Below are 23,370 nucleotides of genomic sequence, written 5' to 3' on the forward strand. Positions count from 1 at the left end.
GCCGGGCGGCAGGGGCTGGGGCCGGGGGAAGGGGAGGGGGACGGGGCACTGCCATGGCTTCTGCTCTTCTTGTTGTTTCCAGCAGCTCCTGGGTGGTGACAGGTTGGGAGGCTGTGTGGAAATCCTGCCTGAAGGTACCGTGTTGCTGGTTTTTATTCCCTTTCTCTTTCCTCCTCTCTTCCCTCTCTCCTCGCCCACCCTGCTGGCCCCGCAAGGCGAAGCTCGGCTCTGGGTTCCTCCTTCCTTTCCTCCCACTCATCTCCCTGCAAAAAAAAAAAAAAAAAAAAAACCAAAACAAACCAACAATCCAATCCCAATTGTCAGTCGCGCAGCTGAGCTGCTCTCTGCTCCTTCGCCTCTGGAGCTGCCACCGCGAGAGGAGTGCGGGGATGCACACCCACCCCTTCCAACACAACCTTGGGAAAGGAGAAGCGCCACAGCCCCGGGATGCACAGCCACCATTGTCTGGGCTGCTTTTCCTGCCTGTAAGGATTTCTTTCTTTCTAAACACCCCCCCCCTCCTCCCCCTTCAAAAAAAAAAAATAATGAGGCAGATCCCATTTTGGAAGGTCTCTCTGCTTCTCCAGCAGAAAGCAAATCAGCCAGCTGGTCAGGTTTTCCTTCTGCCTGTAATTGAGTCCTGCAGAACCGCTGAACAAGGGATCTGAGCGCTCCCTATTTTTCGCAACAAGAAAAGCAAATGCCAGCTCAACCCGAAGCTCAAAGCCTGTGGCACTGGAATAAATTAGATATAGAGCTGAATGGCATTTTGCGGGGGGGGGGGCGGACCCTGAAACTATTAGGTATCAATGAGACATTTGTCTTTTTTTTTTTTGGGGGGGGCAAGTGGGGAGGAGGAGAGAGACGAGGGGGGAGGGGAAGGGATTCTGTACAGTCCTGTGAAAAAGTACCTCGGAGCAGGGGAAATGTTGCGAAGGAGGGAATGTTAGACGGGATCAATAAAGGGATAAATAGAGCTCCCTTCCTTTTCCTCCAGCAGAGAGAGACCGAGAGGGAGCAGCCGGTTTATCAGCAACGTGCTTTCCTCCCCCCTCCCCTCTTCTCCCTTTCTCCCTCGGTCCGAGCTGAAAACTGATTACAGGTTGCTTATCGACTCCAGCACAATCCCACCCCTTCCAGCAGAGATCTCGGAGGGTTTTATATCGCATCAATTATTTATCATATTTTATAAATCCAGCCGCACTCCCGGTTTTTGCCCCCGAGGAGGGGGCGGGCGGCGATTGGCGCCGCTGGAGCCACGTGCCCGCGCGTCACACGGGCCGGGAGGAAAAAGGGCTCCTTTTTGGTGTAAATCTGGACTCTAATTCCGTAATATATCACGGTACCTCGTAAAACCGACACTAAAACGTCCCGACCTACAAATCACCCGGCCAAATTATGAGTTCATTGTATTATGCGAATGCTTTATTTTCTAAATATCAAGCCGCAAGTTCGGTTTTCCCATCCGGAGTCTTTCCCGAGCAAACTTCTTGCGCTTTCGCCTCCAACACCCAGCGAGCAGGGTATGGGGCCGGATCCACGCCTCCCTTCGCCGCCTCCATGCCCGGGCTCTACTCCAGTGGCAGCGCCGTGCACCCCCAGCCCCCCAGCATGTATTCCTCCGGTTACGGCCTGGAGCCCGGCTCCTTCAACATGCACTGTTCCCCTTTCGAGCAAAACCTCTCCATGATGTGCCCAGGAGACGCTTCCAAGCAGAACTGCAGCAAAACGGACCAGAGGGACTCAGATTTGCAAAGCGACAGTAACTTCCGTATCTACCCCTGGATGAGGAGCACAGGTAAGCGCCAGTCCCGAAAGAAAGGAGCCTGGGGGCGGGAGGGGGCTGGGGGAGCGTAAATTATTTGATGGCGTGCGCGGGGGGCGGCGGAGGGGGAGGGGAGGGAGAGGGGAATTGTCCCCAACTCCTTTCATGACGTTTCACTGAAAACGCATCTTCAAAAGAGAGAGGGAGAGAGCAAACCCCCCGCCCCCCCGCCATAAAGCCATTCCTTTTAGCTTTAAATATTTATTGGTGGTGCTGGGGCTGTGTATGTGCCATGCGAAGGGCAGTTTGTCTTAGAGAGGACAGACGGAGCTGCGGAAATAATGGCCAGCCCCTCTTCTCCGATATTTACAGCATGGAGATCGTGCTACCCCCGTGTAGGTATAGATTCTGAAAGAAACTGTTTATGGGAGGTGCTTGCAAGCTCGGTTTGTTTTCTGTTAGATTGCAAAAGCTTCCTTTGCCGGCCCCTCACCACAATGTCCCGGGCACTGCCCTTAAACCAAGCGTGTTGCCATCAGAAACAACAACACATCATTCCCGGGGCAATTAAAAGCCCCACTCTCAAAGCGGTGACACTCCGGCCGGAATCCGGATGGAGGGAAGGATGAAAGGATGGATGGATGGATGGATGGATGGATGGATATGGGGGGAGCACACTTGCCTGTGTCACCTCCCGAAAACCATCCCCGCAGAGGGGTGCGGTGTGCTCCGCACATTGCGGAAGGCTCTTGGGGGCCATAGGGTGCTCAACGAGGCTCTGCTGTGGGGTTGGGGTCCCCGGGCCCCGCGGGAGGCCGCGCAATATCCGCGCCGGGACGCGCTGCCTCCGCACATGGATCTCGACCCTCAGCCCGCTGGATGCCGGGCGGCCGCGCTGCCTTCAGTCGCCGTCGCGCTCAATATCGTCTCAGGGTATTAATGTCAATTAACGTTTAATAAATATCCACCCCCCCTCGCACGGGAGCGGTCCCAGCGCATCCCGGCTCCTGTCTCGGAGCAGCCCGGCCGGGCTCCGTGTGCACGCGTGGTGCTGTTTACACTCCTGGGAAGAGGGGAGAAAGGCTCTGCTGTCCCGGCTGGGAGCGGGGGGGAAGGCGTGAGCTTCTTTTCCAGCCACCCCGGCTTCGCCTCTGCTGTGCCAGACTGCAACTTGAGAGCATCCCTGCGAGGGAGCCTCCCTCCGCAGCCAAATATTCGGGAAAGGTCTTGTTAGCAGCGCTGGGGGCAAAGGGGGAGCGGGGCAGCCTCTTGCCAAGCAGAAGAAAAAAGGAAACAGAGGAACAGCCAAGGCATAACGGCTTATAAAGGCAAGAGTTACCCTCGCACTTATGTGGTAGTCAGTTCTTTCTATTACCTGATCCATAATTCATTGGCTTTAACAGTTGATTTATCAAACACCAAATATTTGTGGTCGTAAAGACCTCAATTCTGCTTTTATCTGACTTCAGATTTAAGAAGGCCACCCCCTCACCCCCCTTTCAGGCTGTGACGCTGCGAGGATCAACAATTTGACTTTGGGAACAGGGCAAAGGCGCAGTGTCCCGCACTCCAAACAGCCTGGATGCTCTGGGATCTGCTGAGCCTAAACCTGAGAGAAACTCGACCTGGGTTGTAAAAGCGGGGTCCCCCTCCTCGTACCCCCACCACCCCCTGTGCCTCATGCCCACTGTGAGATCGCGCTTGTGGAATTTCATCAGGGAGCAGAGATAGAGTTGTCATCCCTATTCAGCAGCAGTTTATGGCTCTCCCCTCAGCGGATTTTACAACCCACATTCCACGACCTGCGCATTTTTACTTTACAGCTAGCCTGGCTATTTTGCTTCGCCCCCCCTTCTCTTAATGACTGGATCTTTTCTTCTTTTAAAAAGAAAGAGGGAGGGGGAGGGAAGAAGAGGAGTCCGGTGGAATGTGTGGAGGAGAGGCCGAGGGCTGCTGCTCTCCATCCCCACCGCTCTGGGGAAGAACACGTTCTACTACAGATACACATAGTATTTACACGGAAAATAGAGTGGGAATCACTGAACACCATATTGTAGAATTATTTCCAGTCAAACTGCAAGGAAATGTCGGGTGGAAGGAGAATTGGGATCTGGGGCCTTCCCCAACACCGCTTGTGGGCAGCTGGAGGGTGGTGGGAGCCTGGGGAAGCGTCGAGGGTCTCCTCTGTGCAGGTTCCTTATCAGCCCCAGAAGCCACCGCTGTGCCCAAACCACCCCCTGAAATAATTAAGACCATCACACACCTTCCAAGAAGGCGCCCTGATGACAGTTTTAAGAGAGGGCTAATGGTCGGATTAGTGTCGGTAGCAGAAGTCTCTCTCCCTCGATTTCTGTGTTTATATCTCAGCCACCCGAAGTTTCTGTTGTCTAAAGGGAACTCAAAGCGGGCTCAGAGCCCGAGCGCTGCTACGAGGGCAGGAAACTTTCTGAACTTTGTGAATCCCTCGGGGACAGCCACAGGCGCACCCGCACGAAAAGCTCTGCTCGCTTTTCGTAGAGGAAGGGAAATGAAAGTTGGGGTGCTCTGGGGGGCTGAGGACAGGGAAGGTGAGGTGGAGAAAGCCTCGACCAGAAGGAGCTGATCTTGCAAATAAAAAGAAGAGCTGCTCCGGGTTGTACAGAGCCCCCGAGGATTTTGTCCCCTCGTGGAACCGCAGGCGGTGGCTGCACCCAAAGACAAAAGTGAGAGAGTAAACCGAGCCAGCGCCCCCCCCAAAAAACATCTCCCTTAACCCCCAATCTGATCTCAGTCTGCGTTTGTTTCCCAGGCACGGACAGAAAACGCGGCCGCCAGACCTACACCAGGTACCAAACCCTGGAGCTGGAGAAGGAGTTCCACTACAACCGCTACCTGACGAGGAGGAGACGCATCGAGATCGCCCACGCCCTGTGTCTCACGGAGAGACAGATCAAAATCTGGTTCCAGAACCGGCGCATGAAGTGGAAAAAGGAAAATAAAACTGCCTGCTCCGGCTCCAACGGCCAGGAAAAACCAGACGCGGAGGACGATGAGGAGGAATGAAAGGGGCCAGAGGTGGATGCAGGAAACGTGGAAACCCACGCGAGAAGGAAAGGGGGGCAAAACACACAGAAAAAGACTATATATTAAAATAGATGAATGATAAGTGCATAAATAATTAAAAACCCTAGGAATGATACATTGTGTTTCCTGACACTGAGAAAAATACTACCTATATTAAAGTCTTTTTTTTTTTTTTTGTACAATAGAATGACTATCTACCTATTAAATGTGGCTTTAGAGTCGGAATAGACACATTTTTCTATGTGGGTCTTCCTATAGTACAAGTAATTTGTAAATCTCCGTTTGTACTTCGCTGTGTACTTTTTGGTATGAAGTAACGTGGTCGTGTTTAGCACCTTTAATTTAGAAAATGTGACCTGGAAGTCTGAATGCAAATTATACTTAGCGTATAGAGCCCTGTACATAACATGAATGATTATGATGCCTTCTCCCTGTAACCTCTGTGGTTCTCTTCTCCTTGCTATGCTCCTTTGTCTGTGAATATTTTTACCCGGAGTTCAAGTCTACGGAAAAAAAAAAAAATAAAGATGAAGAATTAATATTGTGCTACGTAAAATGTTGTATATCAAAGTAGCAAATTATTTAATGGCGACGCGTTGCTTTCTCCCCCCCCCCGTCTGTGATTATTATAATTCTTCAAAATAAAATGGAAATCGACAATAATCTCCCATCGCGTTGAGTTCCTTCCCCTTTTCTTACTGAAAAACAACAGAAGGGCCTTTGGAATTACGTTTTTCCTTGTTAAATAAATACACTAAAAAAATCCTTTTAGATTGATACACGCCCCGACCTATCGTCCTGGACTTCTCTCTTATTTTAGGACAGCCGTTCCTTTCCAAATTTTGGTACCTTTTCAATAGATTTGAGGAATGTACTCAGAATTGATACCCGGGGCTCTCGAAATGCGGGCAGCGCTCCTTTCTCGCTCTTCGGTGATCGCATTGGGGCTATTACCGAAGGTAAAAACATAAAGGAGGAATGTAAAGAAGCCAGAATCAGCTCGAATAGCCTTTACGCCTCTTGTTTTAATTTTCTTCTACTTGTAACTAATTTGCAGAAAACCGATCTATTTCGCCGAGCCTTTAGTACGTATATTTTTAAGGTTCTCTCTACGCCCTTCAATTACTGCGGACTGGAACTCTTTCATTAGCACCAAATAATGTTTAGCATCAGAGCATGCATAAAATAAATTAAAGCAATTAAAGGCAGGAAAAATCAACAACGCAAAACACAGGGCGAGTAAATTTAAGCACTTGCGAGGGGGAGCATCCTCCGCCGGCCTCTCCCCCTCCCGCCCCTGCCTGTTTATTTACACTGCCAGGCTGCGCGGTAAAGACGCGGATTCCTCCTGCGGAGGCTCCACGTAATTTACTCTGCAAATGCGTCGCGCAAGATGCAGAAGAGAGAGGAAAAAAAAAAATCATGCAGGCAGCTCTGGAAGGAGTTGGCGATGGCAGCTTCCCACCTTCTCGCCTTCCTTCCTTCCCTCTCCGTCTCCCTTTCGCCACCCCCTCCCGGAGGGCTCGGTGTCCGCAGCGGAGGTGCGCAGGGCATCCCGCGGCAGCTCTGAGCCGGGAGAAGGTGCCACGTCAAAGCATCTGCGCTCCCACATCTATAACACGGAATGGCAGCCTCTGCTGCATGTGCTAATTGCGGGAAGCCCATTATTAAAGGCAGCACCTAAGATGGCTTTTGCGCACGGAAATCGCCACTTGAAGGGAAAGGAAAATAGAGGGAAAATTGCCTTTTTCCTTGGTGAAATCCCCTTGGTGCAACATCTTTACAGGAGAAAGAGCAGAGGTTCCAGAAATCCCCTCTTCCCTACTCCTGAACCGCAGTGGCCCGGTTGGCTCCCCGCTGGCACGGGGGGGGAACAAGCAGGACTTGGGGAGAATACCCTGGAAAAAAAGGCAAAGCGAGTCCCAAAGACGCTTTCATGCGCTACAGCCGGGGTTACCGGCGGGGTGACCCGCCTTGCCGGAGCATCCCCCCCCGTCCCTGCGCTAAAGCGGGGGCTGCAGGTGGGGGCAGAGGGGTTCGGGGGGGAATTTTGGCTGTAGGGAGCCCGGCAGGATTGAACCCCGCCGGCTCGGCTCTGCCCAGGGCATGGGCACCCCGACCACGCTTTTATTGCCTTTATTTGCTTCTTTTTCCACACCCCCCCCAATCCGCTAATTGCCCCTTTCAGCAGAAAGGATCCCAGTCGCTCACAAAAAGAGACATCAAAAATCCCACCCGAACCCCACTGTTTTACTGTCCCTTTCCCCATTTAAAAGCCAACCCCGAGCTCTTTATTCTGGGGGGGGGGGCTGGTATTGTTCACAGCCCAACGCGTGGGGCATTATTGGATTATTTCTCTCCAACCCCCCCACTGCAATCAAAGAGGGGGGGGGGAGGAAATCCCCGAACCTGCTTTCCTATTCTTTTATTTTTGTTTTAAAAAAAAAAGATGGCGGCTAAGAAAAAGGCTGCTGTTAAACCGGTCATGAAGAAATGCAATAAATTCCTTGTTGTTTTATGAAAATTTACAACTTTGTGATAGAACTTTATGAGTGGCTGGGTTCTGGGATTGGCCAGAGCCGGTCATGTGGACTGCTAACCGTGAACATGAACTTTTTATTATTTCCCATGTGGTTATATTGCACCATTCTTCTGTCCGCTGCACCTTGGGTCGGATCAGTGTCCTCTATAGGGCTCTCGCCTCTTTACATTTTTTTACTTTTGTGTATAAGCTCGATAGGGCTAAAACAGGGGAGAGGGGAGGGGGGGGACTGCTGAACCCCCATCCGCACGCACACGCAGCACCCACCTCCGCACCCACGCGGAGGGAAGCACTTCTATCCCCCCCCTTTTTTTTTTTTTTTAATTATTATTTTCTTTTTTTTTTTTTTTCCAATTCCTCTGTTAATTTGCCTGCTGCTTTGGAATCTCGGTAGTAATGGAGGGGCAGAGGAGATTCTGGACGGAGTGGAGGCTATCATTTTTCAAAGAGGGAAGTTGCTCTATTTTCTATGCAAATGACAGAAAAGCAAGACGCTCTCACAAGTCAGAGAGGCAATCGACGGCTCTCAGGTTGGGACAATATTTGCAGCTAACAGATAAGCAAACGCTATCTCTCTCTCACTGTATCTTACTTCCACCACAGAAATGGACGTCAAAAGGTAAGGGAATAATATCTGTTTCTCTTCGTTTAATTATTTTCTTTGATGAAATGCGTTTGTCAAGCTGCTTTTTCTATTCCCTTCCCCATCTCCCTCTCCCCTCTACCCGGGAGGGTGGAAATAGAAAGAAAAGGGTAGAGTGATGAAAAAAAGTGGAAGAAATCAGGGATGCTGGAAATCTGTTTAAGCGACAATTTTTCCAAAAAAAAAAAAAAAAAAGTGTAGCGCAAAGTGAGAAGGGGGAGAGAAAGAAGAATGGGGAAAAAAGGTGAAGAAAGAAATTGAGAGAAAGGAAGAGGGAATTAGAGAAAGAAAATAGAAAAAAAATATAAGAAAGAAAGAGAAGGAGAAAGAATGAAAAGGAGAAAGAAAGAAAGAAAGAAATAAAAGGAGAAGGATGGGGAGAAAAAAAAGGAAGGGAAAAGAAAAAGAAATAGAAAGAAAATTAAAATAACGGAATAAGAAGGAAAAATAAAGCCTGTGAGGTCACCTGGAGACAGTAGCCTTGGAATGAAGGGTTTTGCAGTAGTTCGGTGACGAAGGGTTTTAGATATTGCCTTTAAAAAATTACCAAACCCTTTGTGGGCAGTTGTGGTGTTTTATTTTGATTTCTCATCGCCGAATCTCTTGCCAGTTCGCCTGTCTTCAGGCGAGCCCCGGAATTTGGCGAAGTTGGTGCGGAAGCCAGTCGGGTTTCGCGTTGCTCTCCAGGGTCATTATGATGTGGGTGGTTTCTGCGGAGAGGGCAGAGCGCGGCGGTCCTCGGGAACACGGGCTGGAAATTAGTTAAAAAAAAAAAAAGGGGGGGGGCGGGGGGGGGGAAACAAGAAAAGAAAAGAGAGAGGAAAAAAAAAAGATATTAAGAACCAAGCCAACCCCGAGCGCAGCGCTCTCATTGTGTTTTTTTTTTTCCCCTCGTGAAACTCCCCAATGAAGCTGACGTTGCGATGCAATAAACCTCGCGTATTTAATTGCGTTCCGCAGCGCGGACGGGGCTGCGCGGCTTCCCCGGCCGGAATCACGCTGGGGTTCAGCCCCACGGCGGGTCGGTGCTTTTCCACACCCGGTTCTGAGCGCATCTCCCTCTCCTCTGCCTCTCGGATGCTTTGACGTTCGCTTCGGGTTTGGGAAAATATTTGTCCGCAATTGCCCGTCATTTTAAATGTTTTTTCTTTTTTTTACCCAATATTTCAAGTATGTGTATATGTGTGTTTGAAATATAATACTAATTGCTACTGTTATGAGGTGATTTTCAAATAAGACAATGTAAGAGCCGAGGATGTGAAGCGAGGTTGAGCAAGAAGAGATTCATTACTTAAGCATAAACCATTTTATGACGTGACGATTTATCTCATCGAAACTGACTGTGCCTGAATATTGTGCGGACAAGAGTAAATGATCGCAAGCTGTGGAAATAATAAACAGAAAGTCACTTTAAAAAGCGATTTCTTCCCGAACCTGTTACATTTTTCATAAATCACGGAGGGGAAAAAAAATTAACGCCGGTTCAAAGGCCCTGCTCTGCCTTTCCCGGAGGCTCCGCGCTCGGATTTTTTTTGCTAGTTGCAAGGAAAAATAAAATAAAATTAAAAAAAAAATTAGAAACCTTATTCCAAAGAGCTTTAATGCCGATTCTTCCACATTCTGCGTGGGCAACCACTTGTGGAAGCCCCGCACCTTGGGGCGGAGAGGTCTGTTTAATCATTTCAGCCCGGTCCGGCGGCCTTTGAGCCCGGTGTGAGGGGTACTGGGGGTCCGTGCTGCCCCGGGCCGGGGTCCCCATCCTGACACCCCCCTCCCCTGCTTGTTTATTAAGGACGATAAAACCCAGAGGCACTTCGGGGCCGCCCCGTCCCCCCGGAGCCGCCGCCGTGTCGCGGGGCTCTGCCATTCCCCGCCGTCTGCTGCCATCTACCGTCGGCGGCGGCTCCCGGCGGCTCCCGGGGGGCTCCCGCAGCCCCTGCCCCGACGGGGGGGGCCCTGCCCCTCCTGCTCTCCCCTCTCCCCGGCGGGGCAGGGGCTGCAGCCCCTCCAGCCTTCAGGCCTGGTGCTCTGCTGCGAACGCTCTGTGCTGTTCCCGGCCCCGGAGAGGCTGGAGATGCGCATATAGGGTTCACTCGCACATATATGTGCGCTCTGGGCAGTCACATGTGAGCTGTGGGCACCCCATAGGTGTGCGTTGGTCTATGCACCCCCCCCAAGCTCTGCATGTATGTCCGTGCCACGCGTGTGCCAATCCATACGTGCACAGGGCTGTAAAGGCTCGCGTCTGTCCATATGCACCCACGCAGGAGATGAAAGGGAGCTGGGGGGGGGGGGGGGTGTCGCCGGGCGCGAACAGAAGCGGAGAGCTTGTAAACCGCGATGGTAATGACGTACGAGGCGAAAGGGACTCGGGCTGATCATAAAAGGCAGAGGAGCTCGTATTTATTTATTGCTTGGAGTGGTCATTTCGGTGGGGTCTGGAAAAGATAAGTCGTGTGCAGAGAATGGAGGTGGTTGCTGGGGAGAGGCAGGCGACGAATCACTTTTAAGTTACTGTAGGCTTTGAAGGGACAATGCGGGTCTGTTATTTTAAAAGGTTTCTCTCTCCCTCCCTCTCGCTTTCTCCCTCTCGTTTTCTCCTTCTACCATGCAGTTTCCTGGCAACTGTTTACGTCTGGGCTGGGGACGTTTTCTCAGAGAAAGTGAGATGCCTAGGGACTATGTTAAAAAAAAATTAAAAGGAGGGGGAAAAAGTTTCTCTCTTTTGACCAGCCATGATTAACTTGTTCCATGCTGTAATTCCCAACACCCCCCAGCATTCGCCTTGCATTACACGATCCGTCTCGCCTTTTCCTCTCCTTCTCCCTCCTTTCCCAATATTCTTTGACGAGCAGCCCCCCTTTCCCCTTCCCAGGGCTGCTTTTTGCGGAAATACTTCGTTCTGGACGCATTTTGACTCCCTCAATGCCCCTCTCCCTCCTTCTCTCTTCCCCCCTCCTCTCTCTTTCTTTTTTTTTTCCTTTTTTTTTTTTTTTTTGTTAATAATTAGCTGCACTCTTTAATGATGGAACAATGGTAGATTATTATTGCTTCTTTTCAAAGATCCTATTAACAAGGTTATTATGCACTGCACGGGAAGTCAGGTAAATTAAACTTAAATTGCTGGAAATTAACTTTCAGGCCGTTATGTGCGGGGAGAGGGGGGGCATTTTTACACCTTCAGGGGTCATTGTTTTAAATACTCCAACCCTGGCGCTCTACATGGGTCTGTCGGGTCTTTTTTTCCGATGTGATTTTGGGTCTGCATGAGCATTTCAGGGGAGGTTTCTCTGCCGCCAGCGGCTCTCTATGTCTGACTCCAGGAACAAGGGGGGTTTTCAAGTGTTTTCGTGGTGTTGGCTTGACTTTATGGCTGCAATAAGTCCCCCGGTAGGGAAACTCCCGCTGTGTTCTCACTTCAGAAGGATCGGGAATTCCAGCTCCACATGAAAAAAAGAGAGTTTCATTTTTTATTGGAACCAACTGCACTGAACTTTCTACCAAGTTCTTAGCGGGTTTAGGTTTCGCACAAGCAATGCTCTGTTCTGTTTGCGTTTCGAAATATTTGGGTGTTGTTTTAATCCCCTCATCTATCTGCCTGCCTCTGCTCGGCGGGGATGGCGTTTGCTGGCCAGAAAAGCAAAGTGACAAAAAGCGGGACCTTCCTGGGCAGGAAGCTGGGATCGCACATACTGTAAATACTTCTCTTTATCTTTATTTACGCCCTGGCAGTTGAGTGATGCCTGTCAGGAGGGCAAAGCCGCCTTCCCAGCGCAGGGAAATCTGTTCTACCACCTTCTGGTGCCTCTCGCAACTTCCTCGCTTTACTGCTCCTTCTCAGTAACCCCTGCGCCTGGATTTGAGGCCAAAGAGTGGATAAAGGTGTGCCAGGAGTGCCCTCCCAGACGGGGCTGACTCGAGGGCTGCTGTGTGAACTCCCTCCCGCAGCCGCTGTGGCTCTGGGTCCGGGTCCCTCCCGGCTGCGCTGGCGCTGGAGGCGGCCAAAGAAAATAGATTGGCAAAATCCGTCTCAGATTTTACCCTCGGACTTGAGCGGGGAGAGCAAGGAGGCTCTGTGACACAGCCATGTTAATAACAGTTTAATTCCTTTTTTTTTTTTTTTTTTTTAAGCTGGGAACAGAGCCCACCTCTGTGCTAAACACCCAACTCTCCGAAATTTAGTGAGACTTAAGACCCCTGCTCGTATTTACACGTATTCTAGCTAGCAAATCAATTAGACAGCGGGCCTGACCCTCCATAAGATAAAAACTATGACAGGCAGTGGGTTTTTTTTGTTTGGTTTTTTTTTTTTCCACGTTGACATTTTTTCCCCCCTCGAAGTGGGAACCAGGTTCTCTTATTTTTTTCTCCACCAAATAACCGTCTGCAGGGTCCTCCTTCTTCCAAGGGGCAAGAAGTATTTAGTTTTATCTACAGCGCCTCTAAGGTGTCAGCAATAAACAATTAGCAAGCGGTCACCTTCAATTAGTGCATTTTTATTTTCTTTTAAATGTCAAACTACGTTAAAAAAAACCGCTTTAGCCACAAAGGCTGAGCAATATTGAAACACGGTAAAACTTGAGGGGCGGAGGATTATTTTTTCCCAAACTATTCCTACAGATTTATTTGCAGAGCAATTACAAGAAGTGAGAGAAAATATCAGAGCAAACATTTTCAGCAGATGTACTCACGCATTGGATTATCAGGACATCCCATTTCTTAGCTCAGAATTTGCATGCGGAGCTGCTCATGCCAGATAATCGCTGGGTTTGCAGAGCTACAAATATTGCGTAACTCTGCAATCCAATGTGTGAGCTGTTCGGCTCCTGTGAAGCTGTTAACTTCAGGCTCGCATCCGAGACTTATTTTTCTTCTCTAGTCATCGTTCTCTTTCAATATGACTTTTTTTTTTATTATTATTATTATTTCCCCCTTGCATACCAATAAAGGAGATCTACGTAAGTTTGGGTCCACTCCATACACAAAGGGAAACTCTGCAAGAACAAATATAAGAGATATCAGTCAGAGAGGGGGTGGAGGATGGAAAACTACTTCCTTTGCATGTTATTTCCTTGAATTATAAGGATTACGTTTCAGTCGAAATGTTCATTGCAGCCGTGGCATGAAACAATCTTGGCTTTGCTGCTGTAAACACGATGTTTAAAATAAATTAGCTCGTAATAAGATACCAGTTTCGTAAATACTTAAAGCTCCGTCAGAGAGCGCCGCATTGGCAGCTCCACAGACACCATGTAATGTGTGTAATTCTAGATTTGTAGCACACACATTCACAGATGCAAGTAGAGAGGAGTGTGTATTATAAGGCGTGTCATTTCATTGCATGTAAGGCTCGACAGACAGATGGCTACAAATTCGGACAGGAAACAAATCCTTGATAAAACACGAACGATGGGGCTCAGCCAATTTAGTCGTTTGGTTGTGGATGGTTTGCTTTATTTTTTTTTTTTAACCTATGAGTTGTCTCTGATTTTCCCACTTGGAAGCCGGGAAGGCGGCGGTCAGAGATCCCACTCTACCTTGAGCAAAGAGGGATGTGGGGCGCGGGGGGGATGCGCCAGGTAGAGCAGAGCCCATCTCTGCGAGGACACCCGGGCAAACCCGAGAGGCAAAGCCCAGGGTAAAGGGCAGCTTTTAGAGAGACGGGGAATTGCTCAAAACTTTCGAGTTTTCCCTTCCAGCCTTTTAACTTTGCAAAAATAGGGATTTTGTAGAGGGAACGGGCTTAAAGGGGGGGATGCAAACCCGCGGAGGCTCTGCGCGCCTCCAAGGCAGCAGCCCCATCACACCGCCAGCTTCCCTGTCCTTAAAAAAAACAGTCTCGATCGGTAACAATCAATAAACTCGGCTTTTGACCGTAACCCAAGGCTTCTTTTTAGCGAGAAAAGGTCGTGCATAGATTCGGTATTAACAAAAAAACGCAAGAGGGCACAATGCGGTACCGGACTCGGGAGGAGATCGGGATTTAAAGCAAGAGATAAAGGAAATATTTCGATTTTCCATTTATGTCCCAAATACGGAGTATTTGCAAGGGGAAAAAAAAGAAAAGAAAAAGGTGCACTACATGAAAAGCGAAGGTTTGGTTCAAGCGAGCGCGGCTTTTCTGAAGAGGGAATACTAATCTATGGTAATTAGACAAACATGAACAGAAACAAGTTGTCAAACCCGATTTCTTCTCTTATAGCAAACTAAGTTAATCAACCCGCCGGGATCGCCTCTCTGCAAAGTTCACACACGCAGGAAAAAAAAAAAAAAGTTTTTTTTTGCCTTTTTTTTTTTGTGGTGTTGTTTTCTTTAACTGTAGCAAAGTACTCAGACATTTCAGGACGGTTTGCAAAGCCGAGGGGTTAAAGTTTTCCGAATGCGACTAATTAACTTTTCTGCCTCCCTTGCAGCGGGTTTCTCAGCCCGTTCCGTGTGTGCATCCTCAGAGGCGCGCAGAGCGCCAGCAGCGCAGACGGGCTCCGCACACCCCCGCGCTGAGCTCCGGGGGACGGGGAGGGGGGGGACGCGTTTATTTATTTATGAAGCTCCGAGCGCGCCGGGAATGTTTCTTTCGGCAGATATTATATATTTGGTTAAGGGGGTGCATTTCTGTTGTTTAAAAGGGAGGGAAAAGGGGGTGGATGGTTTGTTCTTGGGGTCCCTGGTGCAATCTCAGCTCCTCATGGGTGCTATTTTGCAACCTCAGGCGCCTGCTATTGGTCAGCCCATGATCAGATGGTTGTATTTCCTTGTGTCCCTCGCTGGCACCACGCCATCTCCCTTCAGCTAAAACCCAATCTCCGATATACTACTAATAGCTAAACCACTTGGACTATAAAACACAACAAATCATAAAGCCGGGAAAGGACGGCAAGGCTCCTTCCAATGAGTTCTTATTTTGTCAACTCGACCTTCCCGGTGAGTCTGGCTGCGGGGCAGGAGCCCTTCCTGGGACAGATCCCGCTATATCCCTCGGGCTATGCGGATCCTTTGAGGCACTACCCCACCACCTATGGAGCCACGGGCGTCCAGGAGAAGGGCTATACCTCCTCTCCTTACTACCAGCAAAGCAACGGAGCCTACAGCCGCAGCTCCGCCTGTGACTATGGGGCCGGCGGGTTTTTCAGGGAGAAGGACCCTGCCTGCGGCCCCCCCGCCCTCGACGAGGTCCCCTTCGCCCCCGAGCCGCGCAAGTCGGACTGCGCTCAGAGCAAAACTGTGTTCGGAGAGAGCGAGGAGCAAAAGTGTTCCGCCCCGGTTTACCCCTGGATGCAGCGGATGAACTCTTGCAATAGTGAGTTTACTCTTTTACAGAAATAAATACATCAATCTCCTCCCCCCCTTTCTTATTTGTTACCGCCAGAGAGAGAGAGAGCGAGCGAGCGAGGGAAGCAGGAATAAGGTTCACTTTAGAGCCCAAACTTCCAGCGGGGAAGTTAGGCGGCACGGAAGGCTCCAACTTGCTCCTGACACGCACCAAAACTTCACGCCGCTGAAGTATTTTCTCCTAACAACCCCTCCCAGCTAAAACTTTCCCCGATATTTCATCCCAACACACAATATTTCCCCGGTTCCCCGGTTTTTCTCCCCCTTTTTTTTTTTCTTTGCACATTCCAGTTTGCGTGTCACTCCGCTACAACGATTTGTCTCTGTCCTTCCCCCACACGCAGAGGGAGATATCTTTTCTAAATCAGCTCTGGATGACTTTACACACGCACGAACCCCCCCCCCCCCCCCCACGCAGCTCCCTCTCTCGCTGGCCACTCTCTCCGGAGTGAATTAATAGAAAACTCTTTAAATACTTGAAAGGAGAGGGTTACATTTTTAATGAAACTCGCACATAATGAAAAGTCTGCCTGGGGAGGATTCCCCCCACCCCCCCCGCCCGGTGATATATGACTTCTTTAAGTGCTGTTTCCTCAATCAGGGGAAAAAAAAAAAAAGGGGGGGTGTAGAAAAATAATAGAGGCTCAGCACCCTCCTTCCCATGTTTAGATGCATTTGTTGCCTTTTAAGTTCCAAATTGATGTCCATTAGCGCAGGGACATAAAGTGTTGTGTCCTCTTTAATGCAGAGTTTGGGCAGATCGATTCACTTCATTATTGCTTAAATGCTCGGCTCGATTACAGTTGCCGGTAGGGTGGAAAACAGCGAGGGCGGGCGGGGGGGGGGGAGAACACCTTGCGATTTTTCATCCCGGAATAAGATAGATCTCGCCCTGTCTCCCCAGCCCAGCAGTAACCCTTCTGCCCGGCTGCCTGCAGCGCGGCCGCGGATCCTCCGCGGGTGCGGCCCGGCCGGGGCCCCTCCCTGCGAGCACAGAGGGGTTCAGAGCCGCGGGGTTTAGTTTGGGGGTGGCCAAAGCCTGGGGAGGGCAGGGGAGCGGGGGCGCACCCCTCCGCACACAGCCGCGGTGCGGGGCAAAGCATCCCCGCGGAGCACCCAGCAGCTCCGCGCATCCACTAAACCTTAGGGATTTCCCGTCTTTTTCCTTTCCTATCTTTTTTTTCCCCCGTCTTCCTATTTCCCCCCTATTTTCCCCTTTACTTTTTTCCTTATATTTTCCTATATTTTCCTATTTTTCCCCTATTTTTTGCGGGTGTCACAGGTTCCTCCTTCGGGCCCAGCGGCCGCAGAGGCCGCCAGACCTACACCCGCTACCAGACGCTGGAGCTGGAGAAGGAATTCCACTTCAACCGCTACCTGACCCGGCGCCGGCGGATCGAGATCGCCCACTCCCTCTGCCTGACGGAGCGGCAGATCAAAATCTGGTTCCAGAACCGCAGGATGAAGTGGAAAAAAGAGAATAAATTGCTTAACTCCTCGCAGCTGAGCGCGGAGGAGGAGGAGGAGAAAACGGCGGAGTGAACGTATTATTTAAAACACACACAACAACAGCAACAACAAAAAAAAAGGGAGTGAGTGAGTGTGTGAGAGCCGAGAGGATGAGGGGGGAGTGGGCTGGCTGCGAGGACAGGGAGAACTTGCACATTGGTGGGACAAGCCCTCTGCAGCAGGGGCAACAGCCAGAAAGTTTGGGCCACCAATGCCATGGACTCGTGTTCGCAGTGATCTGTCGTGACCAGGAAAAAAAAAAATAATCAGGCTTCTAGTTGCGTTTTTTAATTATTTTTCCTCCTTCCCAGTCCTCCCTCCCCTCCTCCCCCCAGAGAGAAAATAATAATAATGAAAAAGGAATGAGATAGAGAGAGAGAGAGAAGGGAGGAAAGAAAGGGATAGAGAAAAGACACACACACAAAAAAAAAAAGGACTCCTACCCGTGTTTCTACCCTTGGTGTCACTGTTAGTAATCTGCTAACTCTTGTATTTAATGGAAGTGCTGCAATATATGTCATTTGGGGTGTTTATTGTCTTAATTTTGTAAAAATGTTTCATGCACGGTTGACATAGGGTTTATTTTTTTTTTCATTTTTACTTTTTTTTTTTCCCCCTCCTTTGGTAAATTAATCAAGCCCTGAGGTCTTTGTAATTAGGGTTTGTGGTTTTGTTTTGTTTTATTTTTGTTTTGTTTTTTAAAGGAAAATCTACTGAAAGAACGAGAACTACCTAAAAGGATGCAAAAGCAACAACAGCAACAAAAGTTATATTTTATTAATTTTTGTACGTGTTGTGTTTGAAGTTTGTCTTAGGTATGAACATGGAATTCTCTAATAAAAACAAAGTCTTCGATATCATGTACACCACCCTGTCATTATTACGATGATCTTTCCCTTTTCCAGGGGAATCTGCCCTCCTGGAGGAGCGGGGAGCTGTGCAGGCAGCCTCGCCTCTCTCTGCTCCTGAGCTGCAGGGACGAGCAGCTCCGAGCGCACGGAAGTTACAGTGCAGAGATAAATCTGGTTTTCCCCCATTTTGTCTAATCTGGAATGGAAGACCTTTCACCAATAGTATTTCCTCGCTGACATTCTGCTTTAGTATCGCTCTTTTTTATAGTTACAGTACAAAGAGTTATGACGAAACGCTCTCCATATACATAATAAATCAAGGAAACAGGCAAAAAATATGCTCTCATTTATCTACCAAAGATACCTAACATTTGCCTAGCATCTTTCAAACATCTGCTCCCTTACTTCATAGACCCAAATCAAAGTGAAGTGTACTGCAAAAAAGTCCAGATTTCAAGGGAATTTGCCCTGGGAAAGGAGGACCTTCCCAGCTCCAGGAATGCAGCCTCCATTCCAAGGGGGGAAAAAGGTGGAAAGAAAAAAAAAAATCTAAACTAAGACGAACGAGCTTTTTTAAAAGCGTAGAATTTTATTTTCAGCCGAAAGCGTTTCCAGTGGCTCCTCTGGGGAGCTTTGGCTCGGGGTGGGATGAGGACGGGTCTGTTCCGTGCCACCGAGGAGCCTCGCGCATGCAAACACCAAACTTTTCCTGGGTTTGGGGAATTAAACGAAAGGAAGTGGTGCTTCTGCTGGGGATTTGGGACTGGAAGAGAGAGACCAGCCCAGCCTATTTCGGATACCGTTTTCTGCAGCTTCGCAGGAGGAAAACGCGCTATAACCGTATCTCCTGCCTCCCATTCCCTTTCCCCGCTGCCCACAAGGAATACCTATGTATGAATGCATTCCCCCGTGCCACAAGCTGGTTTAGTGTCAGTCACTTTTAAAATCAATTCATGCAGAAGCTTCACAGCTGTAGGACATTTACTATTATTGCCACGCTTTTCATTGCCCGTAATTATTATAATTATATGTCACTTTCAATATGGCGCATAATTTCCAATGAGTTGCAGACAAGCACATGAAATTCCTAAACTGCCTTGAAAAAAAAAAATAAAATAAAAGAGAGAGAGAGGAAAAAAAAAAAAAGAGAAGAAGAGGGAAAAAGGAAAAATACTGCGTAACAAATCTCAGCTGTTCCACAACGTCTCAACGTTTTTACCAATTTCAGAATGCTTTTGCTCCCCAATATTCCTTGCAGGTTAGCAAACGGAAAGGAAAAACCTACGTAGCGTGATGCTGTGTTCAAAGAGGACCTGGAACTCTCAGGAACAAGTATATCCTAAAAGCAACGTGGTCAACCAGTTCCACCGGCTGGACTTGTCCTCCTTTTCCTTTATTTCTCCCCCACCATTTTTTCCTCTTTTTTTTTTCCCCCTCCTCCAGAATTAAGGTGCGACCGCATCGCTGCCTCCACGCTCAACCGTGCAGGAAACCTCGACTTTTCTGACCAAACCCAGGCGAAATAAACCCCAAGCGGCCACGCTCCCCCCACACCCCCCCCCGGCAGCATCACTTTACCCCAAACCTTAAAAAAGAGGAGACACCCGACTGGAGAAGACAGCGACCCCGCTCCCTCACCCCAAACTTCACCTTCCAAAGGAAAGAAATTAAGTTTAATTAAGAAAAGGAGAGAAGACCCACGCGGGAAGAGGCTGGGGGTTGGGGGGACGATGCGCGGGGCGCAGGAGGATTCACTCGTCATTCAGACGGCGCTGGTTTTTGGGGAAGGAGGATGCGGTGTGTGCGGGGCGGGGGGCTCGGGCTTGGCCCCCCCCGCCCTGCCAGGCCCCTCGCGGCCGGCAGGTGGCGCGCTCCGCCCAGGCGGGGGGCGCTGGCGGCGCGCACGGGGGGCTCGGGGCGCCCGGCCCGAAACCGGCTCCGCGCTCGTCATTATTTGTAACCATAGAGCATGAATTACCTCTTGAGGTCATCAGTGAGAATTTACGACTGGTCAACAAAAGCACGTGATTCCCAAACGCACCCCCCACCCTCCCCCCATATTTGGCCGCATACATAGCAAAAACGAAGTACAGTGCATTGCTATAATTCATTAATACATCATAAATCGTCAAGCACAGGGTTATAACGACCACGAGCCACAAATCAAGCCCTCCAAAATAACCCAAATGAGCTCTTACTTTGTAAACTCGTTCTCAGGGCGCTACCCAAATGGCCCCGACTATCAGTTACTAAATTATGGGACCAGCAGTTCCATGAACGGTTCTTACAGAGATTCAAGCACCATGCATTCCAGCTCTTATGGCTACAACTACAATGGGATGGACCTTAGCATCAACCGCTCAGCCTCCTCTAGTCACTTTGGGGCTGTGGGGGAGAGCTCCCGCGGTTTCCCTTCTCCAGCTCAGGAGAGCAGGTTTAGACAGGCGTCTAGCTGCTCCTTATCTTCTCCCGACTCCCTTCCCTGCTCCAACAGCGAGAGCCATGGAGGCAAACCCGCCCCGTCCCCCTCCGACCAAGCTACTTCTGCCAGCACCACCAACACAAATTTCACAGAACTAGACGAGACCAGCGCGTCCTCGGGAGCCGACGAGGGCACTCCAATAAGCAGCAGCATCCCCCGAGCGCAGGCAGAGCCCATCGCAACCTCCACCGCAGCAACAGAAGGGCAGGCACCTCAGATATTCCCTTGGATGAGGAAACTTCACATTAGCCATGGTACAGCTACTTCTTTTTCCGTCGTTGTCGTTGTTGTTGTTTATTTTCGCACACCCCTCTCTGTTTTCTCCTGTGTTTTATTTCTCCCTTTTCCCTCCCCCCCCCCTCTTTTTTTCTCCTCTTCTCTTTATTCGGTGCAGACGCTTTGATCAGAAACGCAGCTATTTATTGCTTTTGTATTTCTTGCTCTGATCGCTGCTTTAAAGCTGCCTCTGGCGCCCGGAAGGGGGTGGGGGGGCGCGATTTTATTTTAGTTTCGCTATTCTTGCCTCGAAATATGCGCTTATTTCAGGCTCGTAGCTCTATGTGGGTGGTGGGAGAAAGTAATTTAAAAATTGAGGGAAGGGGGTGTTCCGGGGGGGGGGGGGGGGGGGCCGGGAAAAGGAGAGAATTGACCATTAAAATGGCATTATATGCACAGATGGGTCTCTCGGTCCTTTCCTACTCTTATTTTGCTGGGTTTATTCTTGACAATCTGCTCCTGACAAAACCAAAATTGCAAGGAGAGACACGGGGAATAGCGAGTCCGTGTGGTGCCCCCCCCCCCTCAGTTTTCTCCTGGAGAAAAGAAAGCAGCATTAAAGCAGATGCCCCTGCAAATCGACCCAGAAACACCCAGGCAGAGGCGAAAAAAAAAAGGGGAGATTTCAGCATCTCTCTTCCCCAGTTAAATTAGGAATATTGAGTTGCGAGGGTCGGTTCTGGAGGGGCCAAGGGTGGGGGGGTTTTACACGTGTCTGAGAGTGTGGGAGAAGGGGGGGGGGGGTGCTGTTATTTGGGGAATAAGCAGCTTTCCTGGCTGGCCGAAAAAGGCGAATATTTAGAAAAATATATAGCCTTGAGGATAACAAAAATCCTAGCAGAAAGCAAAAACCCCAACCCCGCTGTTGTCCGTGTTATTCAGACATGACTGGACCAGACGGTAAGAGGGCGAGGACAGCGTACACTCGCTACCAGACCCTGGAGTTGGAAAAGGAATTCCACTTCAATAGATATCTCACCCGCAGGAGGAGAATAGAGATCGCTCACGCTCTCTGCCTCTCCGAGCGCCAGATCAAAATCTGGTTCCAGAACAGGAGGATGAAATGGAAGAAGGATAATAAACTGAAAAGCATGAGCTTAGCTTCGGCGGGCAGCGCCTTTCAGCCATAAATTCTAGAGGAGGAATCTCGAGGAAAGAAGAGGAGACGAGAAAGAAATACGTAAATAAATAAATAAAGCGCCGCAGATCTTAGTTTCGGAGTACTGTACAGTGAGGCACCTTCTTTTCGGCATGTTGTTGATATTCTAAAACAACGCGTATGGTACCGTTATCCCAGGACTGATTTCATGTCGTGTTCTGCTTTGGGTTGTTTGTTTTCTTTCTTTTAATTATTATTTTTTTAATTAAATTTTATTTACAGATGCTCCTCATGCTCTTGTTGTTCTTATAAATGTACGTGTCCGTGCTCTCTTGATGCTTTCTGGAAAGCTAGCATGTTTTATGTGAGCCCTTTAAATGTTCTAACTTATTTATAAATTGAGAACAGATACGGTTGTTTGTTTATTTGGGTTTTTTCCCCCCCCTTTCCTGAGTTGACTGCTTTGGGGTGAGTTCTTCTCTGCCTGAGCTAAAATAGGGGGTTCCTGCACTACAGTCGCAGAAAAAAAAAAAATCATCTGAAAAAAACAAACAAAAATGTAAAAAAAAGATAAAAGGAAAAAAAAAAAAAAAGAAAATGCTCTTGTATCTTTCTGTCTTAAAAATTGTCCAGTCTGTGTTTTAGCTCAAACTTCAGGCCAGGATTTCTAGTCCCAGGCTAAGTCCGAGCCGTACTCTTAGACGTGGGTAAACTTCACTATTAAAAACAAAAAAAATGTATAAAATCGGACCAACAATGGAGTGCTCTGATGTTTGTAAATACTAGGAATATTTCTGATGTGAGTAATAGACGGTTCGTAGTGGGCAGAGTGAATGCAATGTTATGTGTAAAAATGGCCTCTGTCATGTCTAGCTGCCTGGTAGTACTTTGCCAATAAGCTTTTTGTATCTGTTTGTAGCTTTACTCCAAGTCAAATAAACGTTTCTCCTATTCACAAAGGCTCCCAGTTGCATTTTATCCACAACCTCCGAGGCTCGCAGCCCGGGCTAAAGCCGGAGAGACGCCTGGCACGGGGCTGAGCCTCTGCTCGGGGCTCCCAGCAGAGCCGCAGCCTCAGAAACCCCCAATATCGTTATCACCCCCCCTCTGGCACAGCGCGGGGACGAACCGCCACCCTCCACGCTGTCCCAACGCCGTCTCCCCAAAACACCACCGCACCCCCCCCCCACCCCGCCAGACAAACTGCTTCCAAGAGCTCCAAGTCGCAATAATCGCGGCATAAACGCTTCCCGGCGGATCGATGTGCGTTTCAGGAGCGGTCAGATCTGGGTCTACACAGGCACGGTCTAAAAGCGAGAGGTATTTATATCCGCGTATCTGTGCGCGTAAAGCGGTGCTCTACAGAACCCCGAACCCGTGGGTTTGTATCGATATATTTGGTACACAGAGAACACATTTCTGCGCTGAGCTCTCCTCTCCTCTCCCCGCCACCTCTCGTCCTCCGCCTGATTGTGCTTTTCTGCTTTTATCTCTGGCTCAACATGTAAAACCCCAACTCAACAGCTCTGTACCTACTGACACTCGCTACAACGACTCATCCCGGCTGCAGAGAATCCAACATCATCAACGATGGCAAATGTTGCCATTTCCCTACCTAGGGAATCTGACAAGGCACCAGAAACTCCGCTTTAAAGTCGCTCGGTTTGGCAAAACGCCACTGACATCCCTACAACCCAACTCAGGCTTTTTGTCCGTAGCAAGTAAAGTTGGAGCTTAAAACTTACCCAACTTAATCTCCCACTGTTTAGGTACTTCTTAAGTGATTTTGAGAGGGATGTGAAGTGGACTGT

At 49.3% G+C, this 23,370-nt stretch overlaps 3 protein-coding genes and 1 long non-coding RNA gene across 6 annotated transcripts; 3 read left to right on the forward strand and 1 right to left on the reverse strand.

Moving 5' to 3' along the window:
- The first annotated feature begins 31 nt into the window (after window positions 1-31).
- HOXB7 (homeobox B7) lies at window positions 32-5,495 on the forward strand. Of its 2 annotated transcripts, none has more exons than XM_054088210.1 (4): window positions 32-134; window positions 325-485; window positions 998-1,798; window positions 4,554-5,495. In XM_054088210.1, the coding sequence occupies exons 3-4, from the start codon at window positions 1,399-1,401 to the stop codon at window positions 4,805-4,807; spliced, it is 654 nt and encodes a 217-aa protein (XP_053944185.1). In that variant the 5' UTR covers window positions 32-134; window positions 325-485; window positions 998-1,398; the 3' UTR covers window positions 4,808-5,495. The 2 variants fall into 2 exon arrangements, with proteins under 2 accessions (XP_053944185.1, XP_053944186.1); XM_054088211.1 differs by having other exon boundaries at window positions 1,001-1,798.
- On the reverse strand, window positions 5,203-14,729 carry LOC128854505 (uncharacterized). Its single transcript, XR_008453561.1, has 3 exons — window positions 12,705-14,729; window positions 8,480-8,764; window positions 5,203-5,331 (listed from the first exon to the last, which is right to left on the reverse strand). It is a non-coding gene; the product is annotated as an uncharacterized LOC128854505 (long non-coding RNA).
- HOXB5 (homeobox B5) lies at window positions 7,851-22,712 on the forward strand. The gene is made up of 3 exons (XM_009571112.2): window positions 7,851-7,989; window positions 19,146-20,438; window positions 21,343-22,712. Exons 2-3 carry the CDS (start codon window positions 19,889-19,891, stop codon window positions 21,588-21,590), a joined length of 798 nt encoding a protein of 265 aa, XP_009569407.1. The 5' UTR covers window positions 7,851-7,989; window positions 19,146-19,888; the 3' UTR covers window positions 21,591-22,712.
- On the forward strand, window positions 7,861-17,542 carry HOXB6 (homeobox B6). 2 transcript variants are annotated; one of them, XM_054088209.1, is made up of 3 exons: window positions 7,861-7,989; window positions 15,144-15,310; window positions 16,625-17,542. In XM_054088209.1, the coding sequence occupies exons 1-3, from the start codon at window positions 7,976-7,978 to the stop codon at window positions 16,882-16,884; spliced, it is 441 nt and encodes a 146-aa protein (XP_053944184.1). In that variant the 5' UTR covers window positions 7,861-7,975; the 3' UTR covers window positions 16,885-17,542. The 2 variants fall into 2 exon arrangements, with proteins under 2 accessions (XP_053944184.1, XP_009569408.1); XM_009571113.2 differs by lacking the exon at window positions 7,861-7,989 and having other exon boundaries at window positions 14,889-15,310; window positions 16,625-17,535.
- Window positions 22,713-23,370: the final 658 nt, after the last annotated feature.

The sequence above is a fragment of the Cuculus canorus genome, chromosome 25 (genome assembly GCF_017976375.1).
Source record: "Cuculus canorus isolate bCucCan1 chromosome 25, bCucCan1.pri, whole genome shotgun sequence".
Lineage (NCBI taxonomy): Eukaryota > Metazoa > Chordata > Aves > Cuculiformes > Cuculidae > Cuculus > Cuculus canorus.